General features: G+C 32.2%; 1 protein-coding gene across 4 annotated transcripts; it reads left to right on the top strand.

The window, feature by feature from the left end:
- Positions 1 to 16783: 16783 nt before the first annotated feature.
- SRS (Seryl-tRNA synthetase) lies at positions 16784 to 21703 on the top strand. Of its 4 annotated transcripts, none has more exons than XM_079019661.1 (10): positions 16784 to 17154; positions 17397 to 17548; positions 17712 to 17805; positions 17910 to 18058; positions 18137 to 18229; positions 18351 to 18530; positions 18603 to 18769; positions 19660 to 19794; positions 19877 to 19970; positions 21257 to 21703. In XM_079019661.1, the coding sequence occupies exons 1-10, from the start codon at positions 16893 to 16895 to the stop codon at positions 21536 to 21538; spliced, it is 1608 nt and encodes a 535-aa protein (XP_078875787.1). In that variant the 5' UTR covers positions 16784 to 16892; the 3' UTR covers positions 21539 to 21703. The 4 variants fall into 4 exon arrangements, with proteins under 4 accessions (XP_078875787.1, XP_078875784.1, XP_078875785.1 ...); XM_079019658.1 differs by having other exon boundaries at positions 16802 to 17154; positions 17400 to 17548; XM_079019659.1 differs by lacking the exon at positions 16784 to 17154 and having other exon boundaries at positions 17408 to 17548; positions 17705 to 17805.
- The last annotated feature ends 1965 nt before the right edge of the window (positions 21704 to 23668 follow it).

Raw genomic sequence — 23668 nt, 5'->3', positions numbered from 1 at the left:
AGGGGTTGAGAATCTAGTGAGACATGTCGGTTGGCACCTCTGAGTGTACAATCGTAGCTTGTAGTTATAATCAAAGTTTCTTGATAGGAAAGCGGAAGTTTGTGTATAGATCTATACAGGGTGACCCCCCACACCTTAGCTGCTCACTACAGCTAGACTAGGCCAGTCTAGGGCCACAAAATCCTTAGCAAGACCGACATTTGGAAAAATACCAAGACGGGCGACCTAGTCATTATCATGCATGGTTATAATGGCTCATATAGGGATTCGATACCAAAAGATTAACCTTTTGAAGATAAATTCTTTAATTGTGTCAATGCACAACGACTTACTTAACAATACAAGAACCTAGACGTTGTTATAAAACAGAAAATATCGGATTTTTTGGGGAAATTATTCATATACACTTATCATTTATTCAAAATACAATGAATCTAAACCACACTCATATAAGTTATAACTATGAAATTCACACATGCATTTATACTTGATTTTCACATCATTTTTTAAACATTTTTTTAGAAAATATCGGATTTTCTGGGTTTTATGAAAGATACAAAGACTTTTACTCAAACATACTTATGAACTCACCAACATTATATATGTTGACCGTTTTCAAAATAACTTGTATTCTCAGGAAATCGTTAAGCCGGAAGATTTGCAAGTGTGTATGGTTTCGTTTATGTAATAGCAATTATCGTACTTTTAACAATTTGAACTTATGTATTTTAACAATGTACTTGATGTGAACAATGCTAGTTGTATTATGTAATGTTGGTGATGATCGTGTTATGATTCATGTATATATGATTATTCAATTGTTAGTCACACGAGCCCCCGAACGTTTCAGCCGTCTGGTTGGGGGTGTGACAGGTTGGTATCAGAGCAATGTTTATAGTGAACTAGCATATCTAACCATAAATGATATGCAACTATAAACACAATGGGACTAAATAACTCTGAACAAAACAAAAATTTCACACTTATGTGCATATATTAGGATTATAACCTAAAAATACTTAATAGAAGCTTATGGAGGAAATTGAACACTATGATTAAACCTGGGCAGTTATGTAGTTATATTAGGGATAAATATAGCCTGATCAACTATATTTATTCAGAATATGACCAACATGTGTCCGGGAGTAATCACAACGTGAAATGAATCCAAAAGCCTACCCCACTCTCCAATTGTAACATCCCAAGTTCGGAAGCAAGAGTTCAGGGGTGTAATGTGTAAACGGAAAAGTAGACTCAATGAGTTGGAGCTTTAACTCGTCGAGTCGGAGCGTGTGTTGGGCACGTGATACGTGACCTGACTCGTCGAGTCGGCGGCTGGAATCGACAAGTCAGTGTTGGGAAGAGACAACCCTAAATTTTAGGGTTTGCACCCTATTTAAAGGACCTTATGTCCTCTTTCGGGTTTTGGGACTAGATATGGGGTTGCAACTTCAGATCTAGACTTATCTTGGTCCATGGAGGCATAAAGTATCAGCCTTTTTGCTCATTTGAGAGCATTCTTGTCTTGAACCTTCTTTCTAGCTTGTGTTGAGCCTATATTGCCTTGCATGCACGTAAAGTTGGAAACTTTACGTGTGAAACTAGCCCTAGGAGTCCAGATCTATGAGTTGGAAGCAGTGAGATGGTCTGAAATCATCTGAATAGGGATGACTTAAGTAGACTCGGCGAGTCTGTTCTTGGACTCAATGAGTTCGCTCGCAAACCCTAACCCATCTGGTTATAATGCAGATCAGAGAGTTGAGTGAACTCAGTGAGTTGGACAGGCTAGGACTCGGATTGAATGGCTCGACAAGTCATGGGGTGACTTGGCGAGTCGAGTCGCAAATTGTGGGGTTTCTGAGTTCATGAACTCGATGAGTCCCTAGGTTGACTCGACAAGTAGGGTCAACCAGGAAGGTCGACTTTGACAAGGACTGTGACTTTGACCGAGAGTTGACCAGTTTGACTTCAATGGGTATTTTGGTAACTTGGGCTCTGATGGTTATGGTTTCAATGAAGTTTTAGGTGGTGGTGTTCGTGTGGTGGTCGGGAGTTTTGATCTCATCTCTTCAGATCGGCATTTCGAGGTGAGTTATCCTCACTATATCGACAGGGTCTAAGGCACTAAGGCCGACCCTTTTCTCGGATTGTGTATTGGTATTTGCTTGTTATGTTTATTAATCTTTTAGATATGTGTCCTGGTAGTTAGGGCGGTATTGTGTTGAGTGACCTGGTTTAGGTCGGTATCCTGGTATATAGGATGATGCTATGTTTAGTGATCTTGTTAGGTCGGTATCCTGGTTAGGATGTTGTTATGCTATATGATCTGTTAGATCGGTTTGTTTATATATGGACTGTTATATGATTATCTGTTATGTGCACATGATTGATTGGTATGGGGGTTGGGTTGAGGCGGGTCCTGCTTCGTGCTGTAGGCCAACATACCTAGGGCGGACCGGGTAGACTGCAGACCCAGAAGAGTACATAGTAAGGCCGAAGACCCGACGAGTGGTCCGGATAGGCTGAAGGCCCCGCGAGGGCGGTCCAGACATGCCGAGGCTCAAAGAGTGGGCCAGATACACTAAAGGCCCGGTACGGGCGGTCCAATCATACTGAAGACTCAGAGAGTGGACCAGGTGGACTGAAGGCCCGGTGCGGGCGGACCAGTCACTCTATAGACTCTAGATGCATGGCTGTTATATGTTTGTTGTATGGTATGTTATGGTTATATGAGGTTGATATTTTAGGGGTAACTCACTAATCTTTCGAGCTTACATTTATCGATTATTGTTTCAGGTTCGACGGATGACCGCGGGAAGGCGAAGGCGTGATCGTACACCTCCCTCGATTTATGATTTTGATTTCTGGGAACTCTGATATGAAACTATTTTGGAAACCTTTTGTAATAACTATTAGTATTTTACATGTTTTTGAAAGTTTAAATTTGGTATGAATTTTATGGGTGTTACACCAATAACTCTAGGGAACCCAAAACACAAATAACTAAAAATATACTATAGGAATAATTAAAACATGACTTGCTCCCTAGTCACCATGGATGATGATCAGCAAGAGGTGCACTTCTACCAAGCACCAGTGGCTCAAGGAGTGCTTAAGGAGGATCCTGAAGGGGAACAAAGGGGAGCCCATGATGTTTGACCCGAAGAGAACGCCGGTACCGACTATGAGTTTGAGGGGTCTGAAGAAAACCCCGAAGGAGACCCTGCCATGGATCCGGAGGTGGGACCCGAAGTGGAACCGAAAGGATATGTGGTAACTGATTACGAGAATGGCGAATCTGACCAGGAGTTAGATGAAGGAAAGGACGTTGAGGAGAGACGCAGTGAACCCCACTTATCGAAAGCCCCGTCAGATCCACGCACGGTTCAGAAGGGTGATACAGACCATCTACGCTCCCTCGAGGAACAAATAATCAGCCTCAAACTTCAACTTTTTACAGCCGAGGCAAGAGTTGTACGAGCCGAGCAAAGGGTAGAGGTAATCACCCAAGAAGCGAATGAACTGGTTGAACTCCTGATACGTCAGCTCGACGATTGAGTGTCATCGTCATCATTACTAATGGGACTTGACTTACTACTAGCTATATAGGTCTCACCATATGTGGACTAGCCATACCTATCGTTAGTATTATGCTTATGTGATCTATACTATGTACTATCGACTCTATGTTTAAGTGATTACACTACTCATAGGGTCGTCATGTTGCCGGATTGTATAGTTCTATGTACTGTATGCCTTCTGACAAATTTTCATGTATCAAAACTATTAGTATTAATGAAAAAGTTTTATGTTTTATCATGACATTGTTATCTGCTATGTGTTTTACTTCCCCGTTTTATGTCAAACGTGTGAAATTACTTAAGTGCATGCTATACCCCTAGACTATAGGATCACAATTCGCAAAAATCATATGCACTCAACATCTTTCCGTTACATGGCAGAAAGATGCCTTAAAGACCCAACCGTGGGAACAACGCAACACCAACCCCGCCAAAAATAAAATCGGTTGCATTCCAGGCAGAAGTGTCCGCTGCGGTCACTACATCACTTGCACATATTCACAATGGAAACAACGGATAAGACAACGGACAGGGAGCCGGAAGCATAAATCAAGGGACAAACCACAGAGTCGCACGACCATGCACCTACAAGGATTTCACCAACACCAAACCTCAGACCTTTAATGGGACGGGAAACGACATAGCCCTGAAGAGATGGATTGAGAAAGTAGAGTCTGTTTTCGAAATCTATGGATGTACGGATGAGTGTAAGGTCAAGTTCGCAGTCTGCACGTTCATTGACCAAGTTCTCTCCTGGTGGAATGGCCACGTAGAGGCCATGACACTCTCGGTGGCAAACGCGATGCCCTGGGAAGAGCTTAAGGAGATGATGTTGGCAGAATACTGTCCTAGAGGTGAGATTCAGAAGATGGAACAAGAGTTGTGGAACCTCACGATCCAAAACTCCAATATCGATGCATACATATCCATGTTTAGCGAGCTATCTCTTCTATGTCCCAGAATGATCACCTCAGAAGAGAAACTTTTCAAAACTATCAAGATCAAATTACAAATAATTAAAATTAATCAAATAATTGGTAATTATCTAAATTTGACCTAATTCAATTTCTTACTAGATAATCCAAAACAAAATTACAAATTATTAATATTTATCTTATAAAACAAGTAATTATCTTAATTTTGACAATTATCTTCTATTTTGGTAAGGATAATCACAAAATATTGATAAAATTCGAAATTTATTGATGAAAAATGTTTTTGGTAATTATCCTTCAGCAAAAAAATAGCAAAATCCTGATTTTCCCTCTATTTGACTCCCAGACTCGCCGAGTTCAGTCGGGCAGAGGGCAGAAATCGATTTTTCAAGCAATGGATGAATATGTAAACATCAAATACAAAAGAAACCAATCAAGGCTCTGATACCACAAATGGGTTTTGTACAAAAGAACATCCTATGTGCTCATGCAAACCCTAAAGGTTGGATCTAGGTTTCTCTATTGTACATGCAATTCATCCAAGACTTATAAACCCTAGATCTAGCATACTAATTTCGAAATTGACATGTAAGAACAGATCTAGATGATTACCTCTTGTAGAATGGCTTGAATCTCTTCAATCTTCTTTCCTTGGAGCTTAGAGTCACAAATGTCACTCCTCTAATTGTTTACAAACACCAAGAGCAAGAGAATGACTAATGAGGAGGAGGAGGAGCACCAAAAACGTCTTAGAGTTTTTACAAAAGAGTTCACCACGTTTTTGGGGCCATAGGGGTCTTTATATAGTAAGGCCATTAGGGTTATCAAACAAGGAAACCCTAATTTGGTTGCTTAGGCTCCAGGCAGCCCTTGGACTCCCTTTAGAACACCCCTTGGACGAATTCCTTATGGTCTTACCATAGAATTCGTCCAACCTATGTTCCAAGGTGATCCATAGCCCAATTGTAATTTTCTTATAATTACAATTCTAGTCCCTTAAGTTTAGTTAATGTCTTTTAGTCACAAAACTAATTCTTAATTAATTCTTGACTAATATTAATTAAACAATATGATTTCTCCTTTAATATATTATTCATATAATATATTAATAAATCATAATTAATCCTCTTTCTCCATAAATCATCCTATTAAGTTGCTTTGGTGAAGGCAACCTAAAAGGACCATGCACAACCGGGTCAAGTACATACCAAATATAGTTACGAGCTTAGACACTAATCCAACAGATACGAACCCGGGGGTTGATACAGACCCAACACAACCACATGTTGTTATATTTATGTGTATAATGTATGTGCTATTTTGGGGAAGCCCATTAAGCTTTGTGCTTACAGTTATGTTTTTGGTTTTAGGTACTTCCGATATAAAAGGGAAGGGCCCGGCTTGAAGACACAACATTCTCCCCTTCATGCTTATGCAATTATGATTTCTTTCTCTTATGTTTTAGATAGTTTATATCATGGATGTTTTTTAGACATGTGATGTTTGAGATTGATGAATTTAAAAATGAAAATTTTATCATTATTTTTAGGATGTTACAAGTTGGTATCACAAACTTGGTTTGAGGGATTCGGGCACACTTTCGGGTGTGTTAGAACTCAAATTGAGGAACTAATAATATTTTCAGAAGAAAAATAAATTTCTAAAAGATTTTTACAAAATAAAAAAGGGGGTGTGATGCGTGCAATCAACCGAGCTCAAGTAAGTGATTCCTAAAAATACCCATATCGATGTGTTATGATTAGTATGTCTGATATGTGAATTGCATACTAGAGTAGGGCTAAGGATACCTTCGGGAATTGTATGATATAACTGTCTGATTTTTGTGATGTCTTATAGCCTATGGAATTTGGATGTTATGTGTTACTTGGAATTGATATTGAATAAATTAATTGCTTAGTGTATGCTTTAAAAATTGTATACAATATGATCATATAGCCCTAGAATGATCGATTTAGCCTCATTTCCCGTTCTTTGTTTGGTTGTAGACTTAGGATACAATCATTTGACATTTTATGTGATCCCATTCCTTGTATAATGTGCATGCATATGGCAACCAACAGTGTTGGTTGAGATTCTTAGTATCGTAGAGGTGGTCAAATTGAGAGTTCCTAGGAAAGCCTATGTGATGTCATGGTAGAATATGTATGTGGTATATCATAGGATTGTTATAAGGCGTTAGTGTAGTGACTTAGAGGATCCATGATGGTTCTTGAGGAAGGTACAAATAAGTGTGGAAGGTAGTATTAGGCTCATACTACTAGAAGCATATGATATGTACTCAAGACAAGGATGGTCTTGGATGTGTACTCTCTTATTTCTCCAACTAAAGGCCTAATTAGATGTGTTCCTAACTAAATTTCAAGGGCATCAACTTGTTAGAGATTTGATCAAATCCAAATGATCCCCATATATCTTACAAGATTACATAAATCTTTCCTCCCTCTCTCTTATATAAATCTTGACTACTCTCTCACTTTATCATTCTACTTCTATTTTCTCCTAACTTTCACACATTTCCTCGCTAAATTCCACTTAAGACTAGTCCCATTTTAGCCCCTCTCCTCTTATTCGAAGATCATTAAGAACCGAGGGCAAAATGATGCTGCCACCCCTCGGTTTTAGCTTTCCAGTTCAACAACTCTTCATATACTTTTGCAATTTTCAAAAGTCTAGATAACCCCCTGAAACATGTGTTTAGTTGTTGGAACAATTAAGAACGTAAACCAAATAAAAAAGCTTTCATTTTCCTTGCTTTCTCGCTGAAAAATCAAGATCTAAACAACCCTATATAGAGCTGTTTTCGAGTGTGTTAAAACCCAAGAAAAAACTCCTCAAAATCCTTGTGATCCAACCCTATTTTGGTATTGGATTCCATGAAAACTAGGTTATTACATGAACTTTATCACTTCTTTTTTTGTCATAAAAATATATTGTAAATACAACTTGATGAGGTCTAACTTATTAATCCATGTCTTTATGTATTAAGACTTCCCAAAAGACACTTAAATCTCAAGTTTTGACGGAACCAAAAATGTCACAAATTTTTCTCAAAACAATTACTGTTACGCGATGAGGGTGAGTTTCATGGTCCCTTTTATCTTTTTAAATCTTTCGGAGGAGAGTACATGTAACCTTAAGTTTATGTTATAAATTATGTTCCCGTTTATGTTACACTCATTTACATTATTTGTTAACATTCACAAACATTTTACGTTAATTCTTAACGGTTATCACATTTAATTAAGTTATATATATATATATATATATATATATATATATATATATATATGGTTAGGTTATTTTGTTTTCACTATCTATTGTGTGCATGTATGACTGATTATGGACCAATCATTTTAGTTATTTTAAGAAAGTAATTAATGCATATTACATGTTGAAGATATAATGGATATTGATTACATCTTCAGCATTTAATATGCATTAATTACGTTCTTAAAATAACTAAAATGATTGGTCCAAAATCAATCATACATGCACACAATAGATAGTGAAAACATTTGAACGTAACACTATATATATATATATATATATATATATATATATATATATATATATATAGGTAAGTTATTTTGAGAACGTTAAAAGGTTGAGAATGCAAGAACATATATCAACCATTCAAATACTCAGATCAAAGTGCCATTTATGTAAATTTTCAAAACTCATGTCATTAAATTGTAACTTATAAATTGATGTTACGGGCATAGAGGGGATTTTACATTTCCACATAATTAGGGTGTTTAAATGCAGATTAACTGATCCCTTATTTATCTTTTATCTCTCACTATTTATTCGACATCAAAATGCAAGCAATCTCTGCTCTTCTTCTTCGTTTTTCACATCGCCAAGCTGCGTACGCATCTTCCCTTCTGCATGTCGCCGACTTCAGAGAAGGTATATCATTATCTTTCCCTTATCCGCTTCGGATGGTGGCTACGTGATTGATATTCATCTAAACCTTTTAATTGCTTCAAAATGGATCAAGACTTGAAGGTAATTCCTAACCCTAGCTTAAATTTGGTAATGTTTTATAAGTAATTTTGCTATTCGGTGACTGTGATTATGTGCCTAGTAAGGTCTCATATGTTGTTGAATTCATTGATTTGGTGTTCTGAATTGATTCCTAATATGCAATATGGTGAGTACGTAATGATGTGGGTATAGTGTGAAAAGTTGAGTAATGAAAAAGCCTATGAATTCGGTGGTCAAAAATAATTTTCAAAATGATCAAAATTGATGGTTTTCATGGTTTATTGACTGATTAAGGATATGTAAATTGGTTGTTCCGGTTAACAAAGTCAGTTTATATGAAATGGAAATAGAAGTTGAATTCGGTGGAATAATTTGTATTGGTTTGTAACTAGTTGGTGATTTTTTTATTTTATTTTATTTTATTTTATTTTATTTTATTTTTGGTTTTTTTTTGGATTCATGTTGATGATAGTCAAAAGTAGCTTTTAAGTGTTTGACTTGACTTTTCATGGGCAAAACTCCTTTTTGAAAAGTCACAAAAAGTCAGGTTTTCTGACTTTTCCAAAAAGTTCATTTTTATTTGTATCTAAATCCAAAAGTAGCTTCTAAAATGCATTTGCCGAACATCTTTTGTTTTCTATCTTTTTCCAAAAGGACTTTTGGCTTCTAAAAAGCTAAGCCAAACACCCTCTAAAAGTGACGATTAAAGCTTTTCGTTCGGTTCCAAGTGATGAAATGTTACGCTTCCATCATTGTTTTAGTTTTCATTTTATTTTTATTTTAATTTGATTTTTGAAAAACTTGGCATTTGCTATCATAACACATTTCAAATTGATTTCACATTTTGATACCTTTCAATCTTTACAACTTTTCAAGTAATTAACATTTTTGTATGATAATCATTTGATGTTCCATAAGTAATTAAATTTTTTAATTAACTTGGAAGTTGTTTTTACACAACTTGATCAGTTCTAACACCTCCTTTAACTGTGAATATGCCGAAAACATACTACATTTGTTAGTGAATACTAAGTAATTTTAATTGTGTTTTTTCATTTATTCAGTTACCATTATCGAATAATAATTAAACTTTTAACCGTATTTTTACCGTTATTCATTTAAGATCAAGTCATAAGAAGGAAACTTTTCATAGTGAATAACATCACAAAATGATTACGTTACAAAATATGAATTTTTGAATTTTTGAATTTTTGAAGGAAACTTTTAATAGTGAGTAACATTACAAAATGAGCAAGTCATAAGAAGTAAACTTTTCATAGTGAATAACATTCCCAAAAACATTTGCTAAATGATATGGTTGTAATCGTAAATGATTATATTACATAATATGAATTTTTGAAAAAATTCCAATACATTTTATGAATACAGATATATCCATAAATGATTACATCACAAATAAGAATTTAGAATAATATTCATCAAATGATCTATTCATTTAATATTAAAATGAAAGTAAATAGAGTAAATTACACGAATGATCCCTATGGTTTGGGGTAATTTGCGCGCTTGGTCCCTAACTTATTTTTTTAACTCGGAAGGTCTCTACTGTTTGTTTTTGTTACGCGCTTGGTCCCTATTGTTTGTTTTTGTTACACGCTTGGTCCCTGTCTTACTTAAAAAGACTATTATTTAAATAGAGAAAAATGGTGGGATAGGTAAGGTAAGGTGATGGGGTGGAGTTGGGGTGTGCTTATTTAAAAAAAAAATCAAGGGAAAAATAGTATTTTTAGGTAAAATAGGGACCAAACACGTAACAAAAAAAAACAGTAGAAACCTTCCGAGTTAAAAAAAAAGTTAGAGACCAAGCGCGCAAATTACCCTAAACCATAGAGACCATTCATGTAATTTACTCAAGTAAATAAAAAAATGGGTTTGTGGTTTCTAATTTGAATTTAAGCAGAAAATATTTTGGTTTGGATATTAACTAGATTATAGCCCGCGTTAAACGCGGGAAACGCATAAAAAAACATATAATCCTTTATAGATATTGTATAATGATTAAAAAAAATATATGATTATTGGTATTATTGAAATGTGTAGAAAAAACATTGAAAACGATAAATATATAATCATTGAAAGATCTCTTTGTAGACATCATTTTTTGTTTTATTAGTTGAACGACTTTCCTCGTCTCATATAGTTATGATATTTATATATTTATAAGCATTTTAATTAGACGTTCCTTGCATAATAATGTTACCTAATTTAAATATATATTGACAACCAATATACTGTTTTTTCTATTGCATTAAATATTGACAAGTATTTCATTTATTTAAATAAAGTTATGCAATATAATTTATAAAATGTTAAATGTTATATAGATTTAATTTTAGTATATCATTAATGAAGATTCTTTTCTAAATCATGATTGGTTTATTTTAAATTGATTATAAATATAAATACTAGCTTTTATGTTTGTTCTTATTTATTTGGTGTTCGCAAAAACTTTGCATTAGTTTTTGCGCAACTTTGAATAATTTTAGTATATTATCAATGTAATTTGACATATCTTTCAATTATATGAAATATCAAATAATGACATTTCATTACTATTGTGATAACTTAGTTTATATATTGTATTTTCACTAATCTTAACGGTCTTATTTTTTCTAATAACCGTAACGCTTTTACTAAATGTACTTTTTACAAATCTCCTAATATCTTATAATTTTTATCTTACTTTATAATTTTTCATAAATATGTTATTTTTAAGATTGACTGCTTTAATAGTGTTTTTTTTTTCAGTCTATTCAATTTTATATTTCATTGTACAAAATCATCGTTTGTATTCATTTTGAAATTTCACTTTAAAAATGTTTAATGTTTACACCTTGATATTAATTTTTTTAATAAACTCATGTAATAATTATGGAATATATATCTCATTTTAATTAACATTCACTTCCTATATTATATCAAATTCCTCATTAAATGAATATACTTTTGGAAAATAACAATTATAATAGGGCAGCATTATTTAAGACGTAAATGTTTGATATACTTTTGGAGAAAAAAAATCAGGATCATTAAAAAAATTTATATAAAGAACATACAAATTTAAATTTGTTGAAATTATGGATGAAATTACTGGCGAAAATTTATTTTGGAGGGAGTTGTATTTTGTAAGGTATAATAATATTACAAAATTTTAAATATTTATATTTGTTGTGTAAATTAATAAATTTTATTGTTACTATACAAAGATAAAAAAGTAGGTTGATATGATATACAAAAACATAATAATTTCAATGATATTTTAAAATCATGCCAAAATTAACCGGATTCTTATGACATAAAAATTAAAAAAAAATCATAATCATCTCTAATATATAAAAGTAACATTTTCGTAATTAATGTCAGTTCCCAAGATAGTTAATTTTTGTTTTGTTAAAGGTACCTAATATCTTTTCATGTTTATTTGAAAAGTTTCAGAAAAGTAGTTAACTGATTTCATGTAATTTGTGACAAAGAAAATCGAAATATATGAATACATACATTTGATATAGGAACAAAAAATAATCGAAAAAAATATAAAAAGCGAAAGAATGTACTGACCTTCTAGCGCACAAGAGCGAATGTTTATAGCAGAGAGAATGATGATGAAAGTTATAAGCAATATTAACGATGTTGTAGGAGAAGGTTTGAAGAAAAGAAACGATTGAAAATAAATGTGAGTCGCGGATTCAATGATGAATCGTATATATATGTGATAATTTGAATATGATTTTTCGGTATTAATGATTTCCTAATAAAAAAAGATTTTATATTAATGGTTTACTAATATAAACAAATTTATATTAATGATTGATATTAATGCCTTGATTGAAATGATTTGTTAGTAATATGTTTTTAAAATTGACCATATTAAAATCTTCATAACTGAAAATTCAAGATGTAAAATATGGAAAGCTTTTATTGGAATTATATACATTCCATTTCAACGAATGTAAGTTATTGATTCATGATTGGAAAGCATTTATTGGAATTAAATACATTCCATATGGGGAAGATGATGTCAGCAATTTGATCCAAGGGTGGAAAAAATAAGATTAAAATACAATCAATGGTCCAAATTATTTAAGATGATGTCATAAGGTTTCTCTTTTAATAATATTTAAGATTTGTTGTTGTTTTGGCTTATTCATTGTAACAGACAAAAAGAAGGCAACAACATGATAAGTTTTCATTGGTTTGGACGGAAATCTGGATCTCGAGTTTCTATTTTTTTTTTTTTGAGATTTTTTCTCGCTCTAAGTGCTTATTCATTTATAAATGTACTTGTTGTTTATGATTTCTCTAACTATGTATAAAATGTATTATTTATTTATGAATATGACTATTTTGTTTTATTCATTATAGTTCTTATTGTTTGTCTATTTATATACAGTAATGATTAACATAGATCTAATAAAATTTTCAAAAGAATTCATTTATGAATAAAAACATATGAATCAACCCATTAAATTGTCAACGAATAAAAATCTATTATCTTATTTATGTTATATAGACTATTAATGTTTGTTAAAGAACTCATTACAAATTCATCAATGAAAGCAATAAAATTGTAGAATAAAAATAAGTTTTGTTGATATATTAAAAAAAAATCATATTTTTGTTATAACATAATTTGAATTTCAATTGGTAAAAAAAAATGTGAATTCTTTATACTTTGAAATGGAATTCATTGAGTTGAAGTATTTTATATTAATAAAAATCAAATCTGAAAAAAAATTGAAATAAATGATTGCAATATTACAGAAAACTAACATTTAATTAAGTTGACTATCTCATTAATGTAATTGCAAAATTTCTATAATGCCCCTTTGAAAATGATTGGTCCACAACCGTTCTCGCGTTCTCAACCTTTTTACGTTCTCAATATATCCTCTCCCTATATATATATATATATATATATATATATATATATATATATATATATATATATATACACTAGCCGTTTACCCGCGCAAAACGGCGAACGACAAATAGTTTGTTTCGACAATTAATTTCTTTTCGATGGAGAATGATAATTTTCAATTCAATCATCAGTTTGTTTTAGTAAACATGTCATACTAAAAATAAAGAAAATTCATGAAATGACCAAATTATAGGGTGTTCAGTATTTATTTGGATGAAAAAATCTGGTCAAAACCTTGGAAGAGAAGATTTATAGGCGTTTGTTTAAATTTTAATATTATTTTATTAGTGATTAGTTGTACAATTAGCTTAATGATTTGGACGTCTTAAATATATATATATATATATATATATATATATATATATATATATATATATATATAAACACTTATATCATTTATGTCACTTGGTTACATAAAATGGTTGTAGTTTATATGTAAACACGTATTATACATAAAATGATATATGTATCAAAGGAGATATACAAAAATAATTGTATAGAAGTATGTCGTGTGTGTATATATATATATATATATATATACTTAGGTTATTGTATTCTAACTAATTATTGTGTGGATGTAAAGATGAATGTAGAGCAATGGTTTTAGTTATTTTAAGTAATGATTTACCTATCTTTAAAGTATGAGACAAATGTTTAAATTAGGAAACACATGTTTAATTAATGAACATTTCGGATTTTAAGGGATATTGATTCTTTTTAATTTTGAATTCTATTTTTTTTAATTAATTAAATTTTAATTCTAACATAATTTTTAATTTTACTCGATTTTATTCTTTTATAATGCAATTCTGCTAGAACGATATTCTTTGAAAATGCCATAATATATTTTGATAGAGTATATATTTTGATTGAAGTAATTTCTTGTAAAAAAAACAACATTCTTGGACCTTCGGTTGAAATATAACATGATCCTTATATATTCAAACATTGTAATGCAAATATAGATTTATACATATTTTTACAGAATAATAGTCTAAATAACATCCTTAAATATATAATTATTAAACAAATAGATTTGATTAATAAAATTAATTAATATATAACATTAAAAATTTACCTTATTTAATTAATTCTTAAACTATCTTGCCTAAATTAAAGGGATCAATTAAAATTTCTATTTAATTACTAAAATTACTTAATAGATAACATTACAAATTTACCTTATTTAGGTTTTGAAATGATTAACTCATAATGATTTCTACATCCACACAATAATTAGTTATAATACTTGAACCTAGCTTTATATATATATATATATATATATATATGAAAAGAACGAAAAAGAAATGTTATATGTGTTCGTTAAAATGTTTGATTTGTGTATGTACACATTTAAATTGCTTTATTTTTCGCACACATTTTATTGCTATAGTTGTACATGTTTAGATTGTTAATATTTTGGTTGGTTTCACTTAAGTTGAAATTTAGTTTTAGTTGAAACTCAATCGTTATGCTAACCGATTTGGATAGGAAAACTTTTATAGCTTTACACTTAAGGTTCATTAAGCCTTACAACGAAAAGTTTATGAACATAAACAATTGTAGAATTGCAACTAAACTTGGATTTTTATGGGAGTTCTCGCATTCATCAAACTAAGAACACAAACTTAGTAAAAATCTATGTAATAACCGTTAATTCGTTTTGAGCGAAGAATGTTGTGTATAGATCTATACAGGTTGACACCCCCGTTTGTGGTTGCTAGCTATAACTTTCATATTATGAGACAAAACAAATGCTAACTTCTTGTTTTTATCTTGCTCTTTTTATCACGACATTGATGAAGCGTCGTTGGGACACCAAACACCAACCTATTAATTGTGATTCACGGAGGCATGTTCAAGTCATATAGCTTATTTATAACTCCACATAGCCCGAAATTCACTTCAAAAATACTAATACAAGTTAGAATAAAACTATATGTAGCATAAGGATTTACTGTTAGATCAGAATTAAATGTAGTGTTTTATTTAAATAAAATAAACTCTTAAGAGCATACAACATGAAATCATGTTGACTTTAACTTATAGTTCATAAGTGAATCAATATACATACTTGTATGGGATCACAAGTACAAGACAAGATAACACTTCTCAATGTTATTTCACACTTTGACTTATAAAAGTAACATTTTATACAATCTGATAACTGTTTATTTTTATATAAAATTTCTCTTTTAACAAAAGAAACAGAGTCAAAACATGTAAAACTCACCAACAATTTCGTTGACGTATTTTCAAACGTGTGTATTATCAGGCAATTAGAAGCTGGATTTCAAGCCTCGTGAGTTATGGAATAACTTATCTTTCTTTGTCTTTTGTTGTTGGCTAACCTCTTTAGGCTTTTTGCTTTTGTTAAATTACACTTTGCTGAATTTGTTTTATAAAATTGCATTTTCAATGTTTAAATTAACGTAATCCTTGTATTCAAATCTATGAAGACATGTAATGTTATTCAAGTTTTGTATAGTTCAATGTATGTTTGTAAATTATAATCCAATTTTCAACGTTGCAACCTCGATGCTTTCGCTACGGGCCGGGGTGTGACAAAGGGTATTAATGGTGATAAGACCATCGTCTGTGCAACACGTACCAAATCACCATTTCCCAAGGAAGGCTAATATAAAGGTAACCCCTGCGTATCATCAAAGGTACACAACCACGAAACCATTTTTCTATTATGATTAAGAACTTCCTATATTGTTTTCTAACTCTGTCATCAGAGCGTTCTCCCGAGAAATCCTCGATGAATGACTTGCTTGTGTGTATTGCTACTCAAGTTGGGCGGTCTCACACCTTGATTACTCGAAGGATAATCAGAGCCAAAATCTGAGGCACATCAGTATCCATATATATATATATATATATATATATATATATATATATATATATATATATTGATAGCAATATACGTAACCCTAATTAATGAGTTTTCCACAATATTCAACAATTATACTAATAAAAATATGAAATTTATAAAAAATGATATATAATTAAACATGTCATATTCGAGTTGAGAGCCTTGACCTTAACTCAACCCGTTTAATTTTTGTGTTGTGTCGTGTCAACCTAATTACATAAACGTGTGAAAATCTCTTACCAAACCCACTGATTATGTGTTGAGTTCATGTTGGATTGTCAGGCCTAACCGGGTCGGACCATTTACCGGTCTACTCATTTCGAATTCGGATCCGGAATAAGCATTGCGGACCGAACGATAATTTTTCAAAAATTAATTTTAAACCTATTATTTATTTTCTTAAAAAAAACCAAAAAGAAAAGGTTAGATTACTCGATACCTTAATCGTTAAATCCCCCACAAAGAGGATAGAAATAGAAAGGCAAAAGAACTGTGTCTTGCGTCTCTGTGTTTCATCTTCTTCACACAGATACACACGAGAAACAGAGATGGGGCTGCAGTGCTGTTTTGGTGGAACTACCATTCAAACCCTAAAACTCGCGTCAATTCCATACATGACGTGTTCAACATCATCGTCACTGCGATCCTCCGCCGCCATTTCAAGACGTTTAACTCTCTTCAAAACCCTATCCGCATCTCTCTCACGCAACTCGACACACCGGTTTCCGTTCCTCATCAGAGCACTATCCTCAGCGGCGGCTTCTGCACAACCGGTTGCTGATTCCACTACCATTGCTTCAGTGGATTACTGTAATACTTCCTGAATCTTATTTATCATTTTCCTTTCTGCTATGCATTTTGTCTTTCCCTTGTTCTTTGTCGAGAAAACTTGAGCTCAAAATTACTATTGTCCTTTCTGCCATCCATTTCACCACACAATTCATAATCTGTTCTTAAAATTGATTGGGCATAGAATTGGGAATGCGGAATCCAATCATTTTTTTTTCAATCTCTAAGTTATTTTCTGACTCGTTTTTGGTAATGAAATACAGCAGTTGTGAAACCTCAGTGGAAAGCAGCAATTGATTTCAAGTCTATTCTCGAGAACAAATCGGCAGTAGCAGCAAACCTCAAGAACAGGAATTCCACAGCTAACCTGGAATTAGTCATTGAGCTTTACGAGAAGTTACTGCAACTTCAAAAGGTTAGGGGTCTATCAATTCAAGGATGAAAGTTAGCATTGAAGTAAATAGCGAATATTGTTGTCTTTCAAAAGATCACAGATTATCAATTTATGATTCTTCTTCATATCTTCTCAGAAAGATTGGTTTATTGTCTTGTAGCTAATTGTTGCTCGCAGATAGCAGGAAGTTGAAGAGCTCCGATATGAAAGAAATGCAGTTGCAAACAAGATGAAAGGAAAAGTGGAACCATTAGAGCGTCAAAGACTCATAGAAGAAGGTATACTCTATACATACATTTCTATGTCACATTCTCATATTCAAAATCTATGTTCATTAGTCTTTACTCCCTCTATTCTCATACTCCAAATGGAATTTTTTCAGGAAAGAATTTGAAGGAAAAACTGTTTACACTGGAAGAAGATCTTATCAAACTTACAGATTCTCTTCAAAGGGAAGCACAATGTATCCCTAATATGACACATCCAGATGTCCCAATTGGAGGGGAAGATAGTTCAATAATTAGGAAAACTGTATGTCTCTCTTTTCTTTTTCTACCTAAACTACCCTCATTGTCTTATTGGAGTCTCAATATCTACATGATTGTGTAGATTGGTGTCCCCCGTGAATTCACCTTTCCTATCAAGGACCATGTACAACTTGGGAAAGAGCTCGATCTTTTTGATTTTGATGCTGCTGCAGAGGTATTTTTTTTTTCGAACTCATGGTATTATAATGATATAATCTTTAGGATTAGATACAGATTTATGTAACAAAGATTCAACCTTTTTCCTAATTTATGTAACAAAGTGTTTTTTTTTATAGGTTAGTGGATCAAAGTTCTATTACCTAAAAAACGAAGCAGTTTTATTAGAAATGGGTCTTATAAACTGGACTCTTTCAGAAGTAATGAAAAGGGGTTTTACTCCTCTCACAACTCCAGAAATTGCTAGATCTTTAGTGGTTGAAAAGTGTGGCTTCCAACCTCGTGGAGATAACACTCAGGTAAATACGTTTTGTTGAAAAGACATGAATGCCCTTTTCGTACCATGTGAGTGAGTCTATATGCTGCTGCAGGTTTATTCCATTGAGGGTAGTGATCAATGTCTTATTGGGACTGCAGAAATCCCTGTTGGAGGAATACACATGGACTCCATTCTTGCTGACTCAGCATTACCTTTAAAGTATGTTGCCTTTTCCCATTGCTTTCGTACAGAAGCAGGTGCAGCTGGAGCAGCTACTAGGTATTTTATTAATATTATTGAACTCTATTATTCTCTCATTTATTTGTTTATTATAACATTCTACTATCTATTTTTTTCTATTATGGCATTGTTTTTTCATTTTAAACAATTGTATTTTAGAAATCTACCCTATTTTAGCATTGTATTATTTTTCCTTATTAGGACTTTGAACTATTAAAAATACAGGAATATTCCATGAAAGTCCTTATATTTTGGCCTCATAATCGATTTAGTCCTTACCTTATATATATATTTTTATTCAATTAAGTCTTGAAAACCGGCAGTTGTATTAATTTTGACCCTTTTACCAGGTCTGAAGGTCATCCCACTTTCAAAATTTACACTTTTGGCCCAGGTTTTAAATTTTATTACAAATTTGGTCCAAAATTTACACTTTTGGCCCAGATTTCAAAATTTTGATACGAATTCTTACACCTATTTTATAATAAATGCATTTGTTTACAAATTTGTTTTTATAAAAATACCAAAATGTAGGATGAATTCCTAAAAAAAATTGAAATCTGGGCCAAAAGTATAAAATTTGGACCAAATCTTGTAATGAAATTTAAAATCTGGGCCAAAAGTGTAAGTTTTGAAAGTGGGATGACCTGTTGACCTGGTAAAAGGGTCAAAATGAAGACAATTGTCGGTTTTTGGGACTGAATTGAACAAAAAAAATATACAAGGACTTTTATTGAGTTTTCCTTTAAAAATATACCCAATCATTGCTTTATATCTGACAAAATGAAAGTAGGATGCTATAATAATAAAATAAATAAATCTCAAAAGTACATTGCTATTTCTTGCATTTAACCCACAAAAGGTTGATATGTTGGTATTTCTTGCATATTGTGTTTTAACTTTTAACTAATTAGTGATTTTTAAAACAGGGGTCTATACAGAGTGCACCAATTTAGCAAAGTTGAGATGTTCATATTATGCAGACCTGAAGAAAGTAACACATACCACCAGGAGCTAATTGAAATCGAAGAGGATCTTTTTTCAAAATTAGGACTTCATTTCAAGTATAGGATTTTTCATAATTTAATTATTAATAAATTTTCATCACACTCACACAAAATATAATAAAATTAATTTTCATGACAGAACATTGGATATGGGAACCGGGGATTTAGGTGCTCCTGCTTACCGTAAATTTGATATTGAAGCCTGGATGCCAGGTTTAGATCGATATGGAGAGGTACACTCTACACTTGACTTTATATATCATTTCTCATTGTAACATTGTAGTTTCAACTTATTATTATTATTTTTTCTTATTAAGACATTATACTTTGAATAGCATCTTTTTGTGTAATTTGTAGGGTTAATCTCATAAAAGACCTTATATTTTTTTCATTTTTTTTTCCGATTTGGCCCTTTTAGTCATTTTTTTTTCTGAAAAAGTTGTAAAATGTGAGGGTTTTTTCGATAAAAACTAAAAAAGTTGAGGGTTTATTTGGAAGAATTTAGAAGGCTGAGTTTTTTTTGGAAAAAGTACAAAGTTGAGGGTTTTCTCGAAAAAAATGAAAAAATACAAGGTCTTTTTCGGGCAAAAAGTAAATTTGAGGTTTAATTTGGAAAGAACACAAAATATAAGCCTATAAGGTCTTTTAAGAGATTAACCCAAATTTGTATAATCCATTGAAAAAGTTTTTTTTTTCACATGGAAGGTTAGGTGATGATTTTTTCAAGTGCTTATTCTTTTTATTTATTTATTTGTTTTACATTTTACACAATAATTATATTTACAAATTAAATCTATATTATTTTTCTACTGGTTTAATCTATTTTATTAAAGGGTTAATCTTATAAAAGACCTTATATTTTGTGTTTTTTCCGGATCAAACCTCGGTTTTTTTTCCTGAAAAACACCTTGCATTTTTCATTTTTTCCGATCCGACCCTTTTAGTCATTTTTTTTTTCCGAAAAAAGTTGTAAAATGTGAGGGTTTTCTGGGGAAAAACTAAAAAAGTTGAGGATTTATTCGGAAATAGTTAGAAAGTTGAGGTTTTTTTTTTCCGAAAAAAAGACGAAGTTGAGGGTTTTTCGGAAAAAACCAAAATATACAAGGTCTTTTCAGGAAAAAAAAATAAAGATCGAGGTTTTATCCGGAAAAAATACAAAACATATGGTCTTTTATGAGATCAACTTCTTATTAATTATAGAAAATGAAAATGAGTAATATATGTTTTAAAAAGATATCATTTAAAAGCATCTTTCAAAACAAAACAAAATGACATGTAATATTGCATGCTTAAGAAACAACTTATTAAATGAGGGGATTTCTAAAACATTTCATATAGATTATGATTAATTAATTAACTTTTAAAAAAAGATTTTGAAAAGGTTTAAATAAAAGTTGGTGGAAAGCTGATATGACAAAAGTAAAAACCTTTAAAAAAGCTAACCATTAAAGATTCTCTTGTAGCAACGAAAATTGATTTGTATTTGGATGACATTGCTATCATCTGTATAATCATACAGATATCGAGTGCATCGAATTGTACAGACTACCAAAGCCGAAGATTAGGAATCCGATTCCGTCCGGAAAATCCAACAAATCCCGGAAATACAAAAAAAGGAAAAGCCCGGAATCTGGCGCCACCGGAATTCGTTCACACACTAAATGCAACTGCGTGTGCGGTCCCGCGTATGATTGTGTGTTTGCTTGAGAACTACCAACAAGAAGATGGAACCGTTATTGTTCCGGAACCATTAAGGCCTTTCATGGGTGGGATTAAATTAATAACCCATAAATCAAAATAAACAATAAAAACAAAGGTTATGTATTGTTTTCCAATTTTTTGGTTTCATTATTCTACTTGTTTTTTGGCTAGGGTGGATGAAGAGGACATTACTAGACTTGCTATATTATTTGCATTTATGGGTGGTTGAATTCTTAAATCTATAGAAACTAGTATTCACATGTAACACCTAACTTTTAATACTCAGCTTTTAATACAAGGTACATCAAAATATTTTCACTTATTATTTATAAACACATTGGTGTACAATCCAATACAAGTTATTAACATGAACAGTTAATTTTTTTTTAATATACTGATATGAGCCGGGTATAACAATCTCTCTTTTTCTATCCTTGCTTCTAAAATAAAGTTACTGGGAAAACATATGTTAACAAAAGGATAAGTTATAAAGAGTTTAATAAGTAATTCTTATTTCAAGCACATAATAATCATTATTTGTATATACATCAATCATACACTATAATTTTTCTAAATTCATTTATAAATTAAGGATTCACAACTCAAATCATTTTTTTAATTATAGTTTTTCAAAACTCATTTATAAATTAAGGATTCACAACTCAAATCATTTCTTTAATAATAATACTAATAAAATTACAACTATTTAAACTATCATTAGACTCTCACAAAATATTCATTTTCATTTTTTTTTAAAATTATTATTCTCATTTTTGCAGGTAATCGATCTTTCAGTGTTTTGAGTTAAATACGAATGTAAGACCTAAGATGTGAAGGTCACGATGTGAGAGGTATGATTTTACAACGTGAATTTAGTCTAAGATACGTGGCTTTTTTAAGGCTCACGACGTGAGGGTTAGGGGCTTACGATGTGAGATCAAGCTAACCCTAATCCAGTGTTTTGCTCCCTATTTAAGAAAAGTGGGGGGCTAGGGTTTGCACACCCTTAGTCTTCATCACCTCCTTTCCGTCCAAATCGTTATTAGCCTATATTATTGATCTTAAGGGCTCTTTTGGTGGTTTTTGGCTCTTTGAAGAAGAAGAAGACTCCTTGGGGGCATCCTTTTGGCCATCAAGCTTCTACCACTCCATCTTGCAGTGCTTTTGCACCTTTGTAAGTCCTAAAGCTTTGCCTTTATCTATTATGCATGCTAGATCTAAGATTTATGCTTCTCTTTTCATGTTTGGGTGGGATAACATGCATGTGATCCATAAAGTTAGCAACTTTATGGATCATTAAGATATTTTCTCTAGGATATGCTTCAGATCTGAGCTTTGGTGTTGGTTTTAGACTCCATGTAACACCTAGTTTCCAGAACGGATCAATTTAGGGATTCAAGGAGTCAAAGGAATGGTTGGGTAAACCCAAGTATCATGACGTGACCATGGAGAGGCCACAACGTGACAAGTGATTAAATGAAAATGCTGATTTAAACTGAGCTCACGATGTAAGACATATGTGCTCACGATGTGAGATGCACTGCAACCCAAGCCCATGATCTTTTAGAGTTCTCTTCGTATTTAAACCCCATAAACTTCATTTTAGGGTTCCTTAACAACCTCCTTCGTCCTCAAACACTGAAAAACCATAACCCTAGACTTTTCTTGTGATTTTGAGCTTTTGGTGGTATTTTGGTGTCTTGAAGAAGAACATATCACATTTGGAGCATAGACCCAACTTGAAAGCTTCATTTGTATCTTCTAGCAACATCTTTGGACCATTGTGAGTAATCAAGATTCAAGCTTTATGATTCCTTGTTGCTAAATCTAAGGTTTTATGCATTTTTATCTATGGATAGTTGAGTCAGAGTGTTGGGACTCTATAAAGTTAGTAACTTCATAGGTCCTTAGAGTCCCTTGGTGATTATATGTGATGGATCTGAAGTTTGGATGATGTTTAAGCTCATGCTTGAGGTTTTGACCTCCTTTTCTTCATAAATGACCTAATTTGAGCTCAAGTCTTTCATTGGACATGCAAGACCTCAACGCATCAATTTTTATGGTCTTTAGGGGTGTTAGGAATCCTTTTGGAGAAGATGGATTAGTGGCTTAATGTATTAAGAAGTTTATGCATCAAAATGTCATTCAGACTTATTTCACGACGTGAGACCATGCCTGTCACGTCATGAGGATCAAGTGTCTCGATTATTTTGTCCTTTAGTGGCTCACG

This window comes from Lactuca serriola, chromosome 9 (assembly GCF_051521515.1).
Source record: "Lactuca serriola cultivar US96UC23 chromosome 9, Lser_US96UC23_V15, whole genome shotgun sequence".
NCBI lineage: Eukaryota > Viridiplantae > Streptophyta > Magnoliopsida > Asterales > Asteraceae > Lactuca > Lactuca serriola.
The sequence above is the reverse complement of the archived record's forward strand: the minus strand, read 5'-3'. Positions and strand labels throughout refer to the sequence as shown.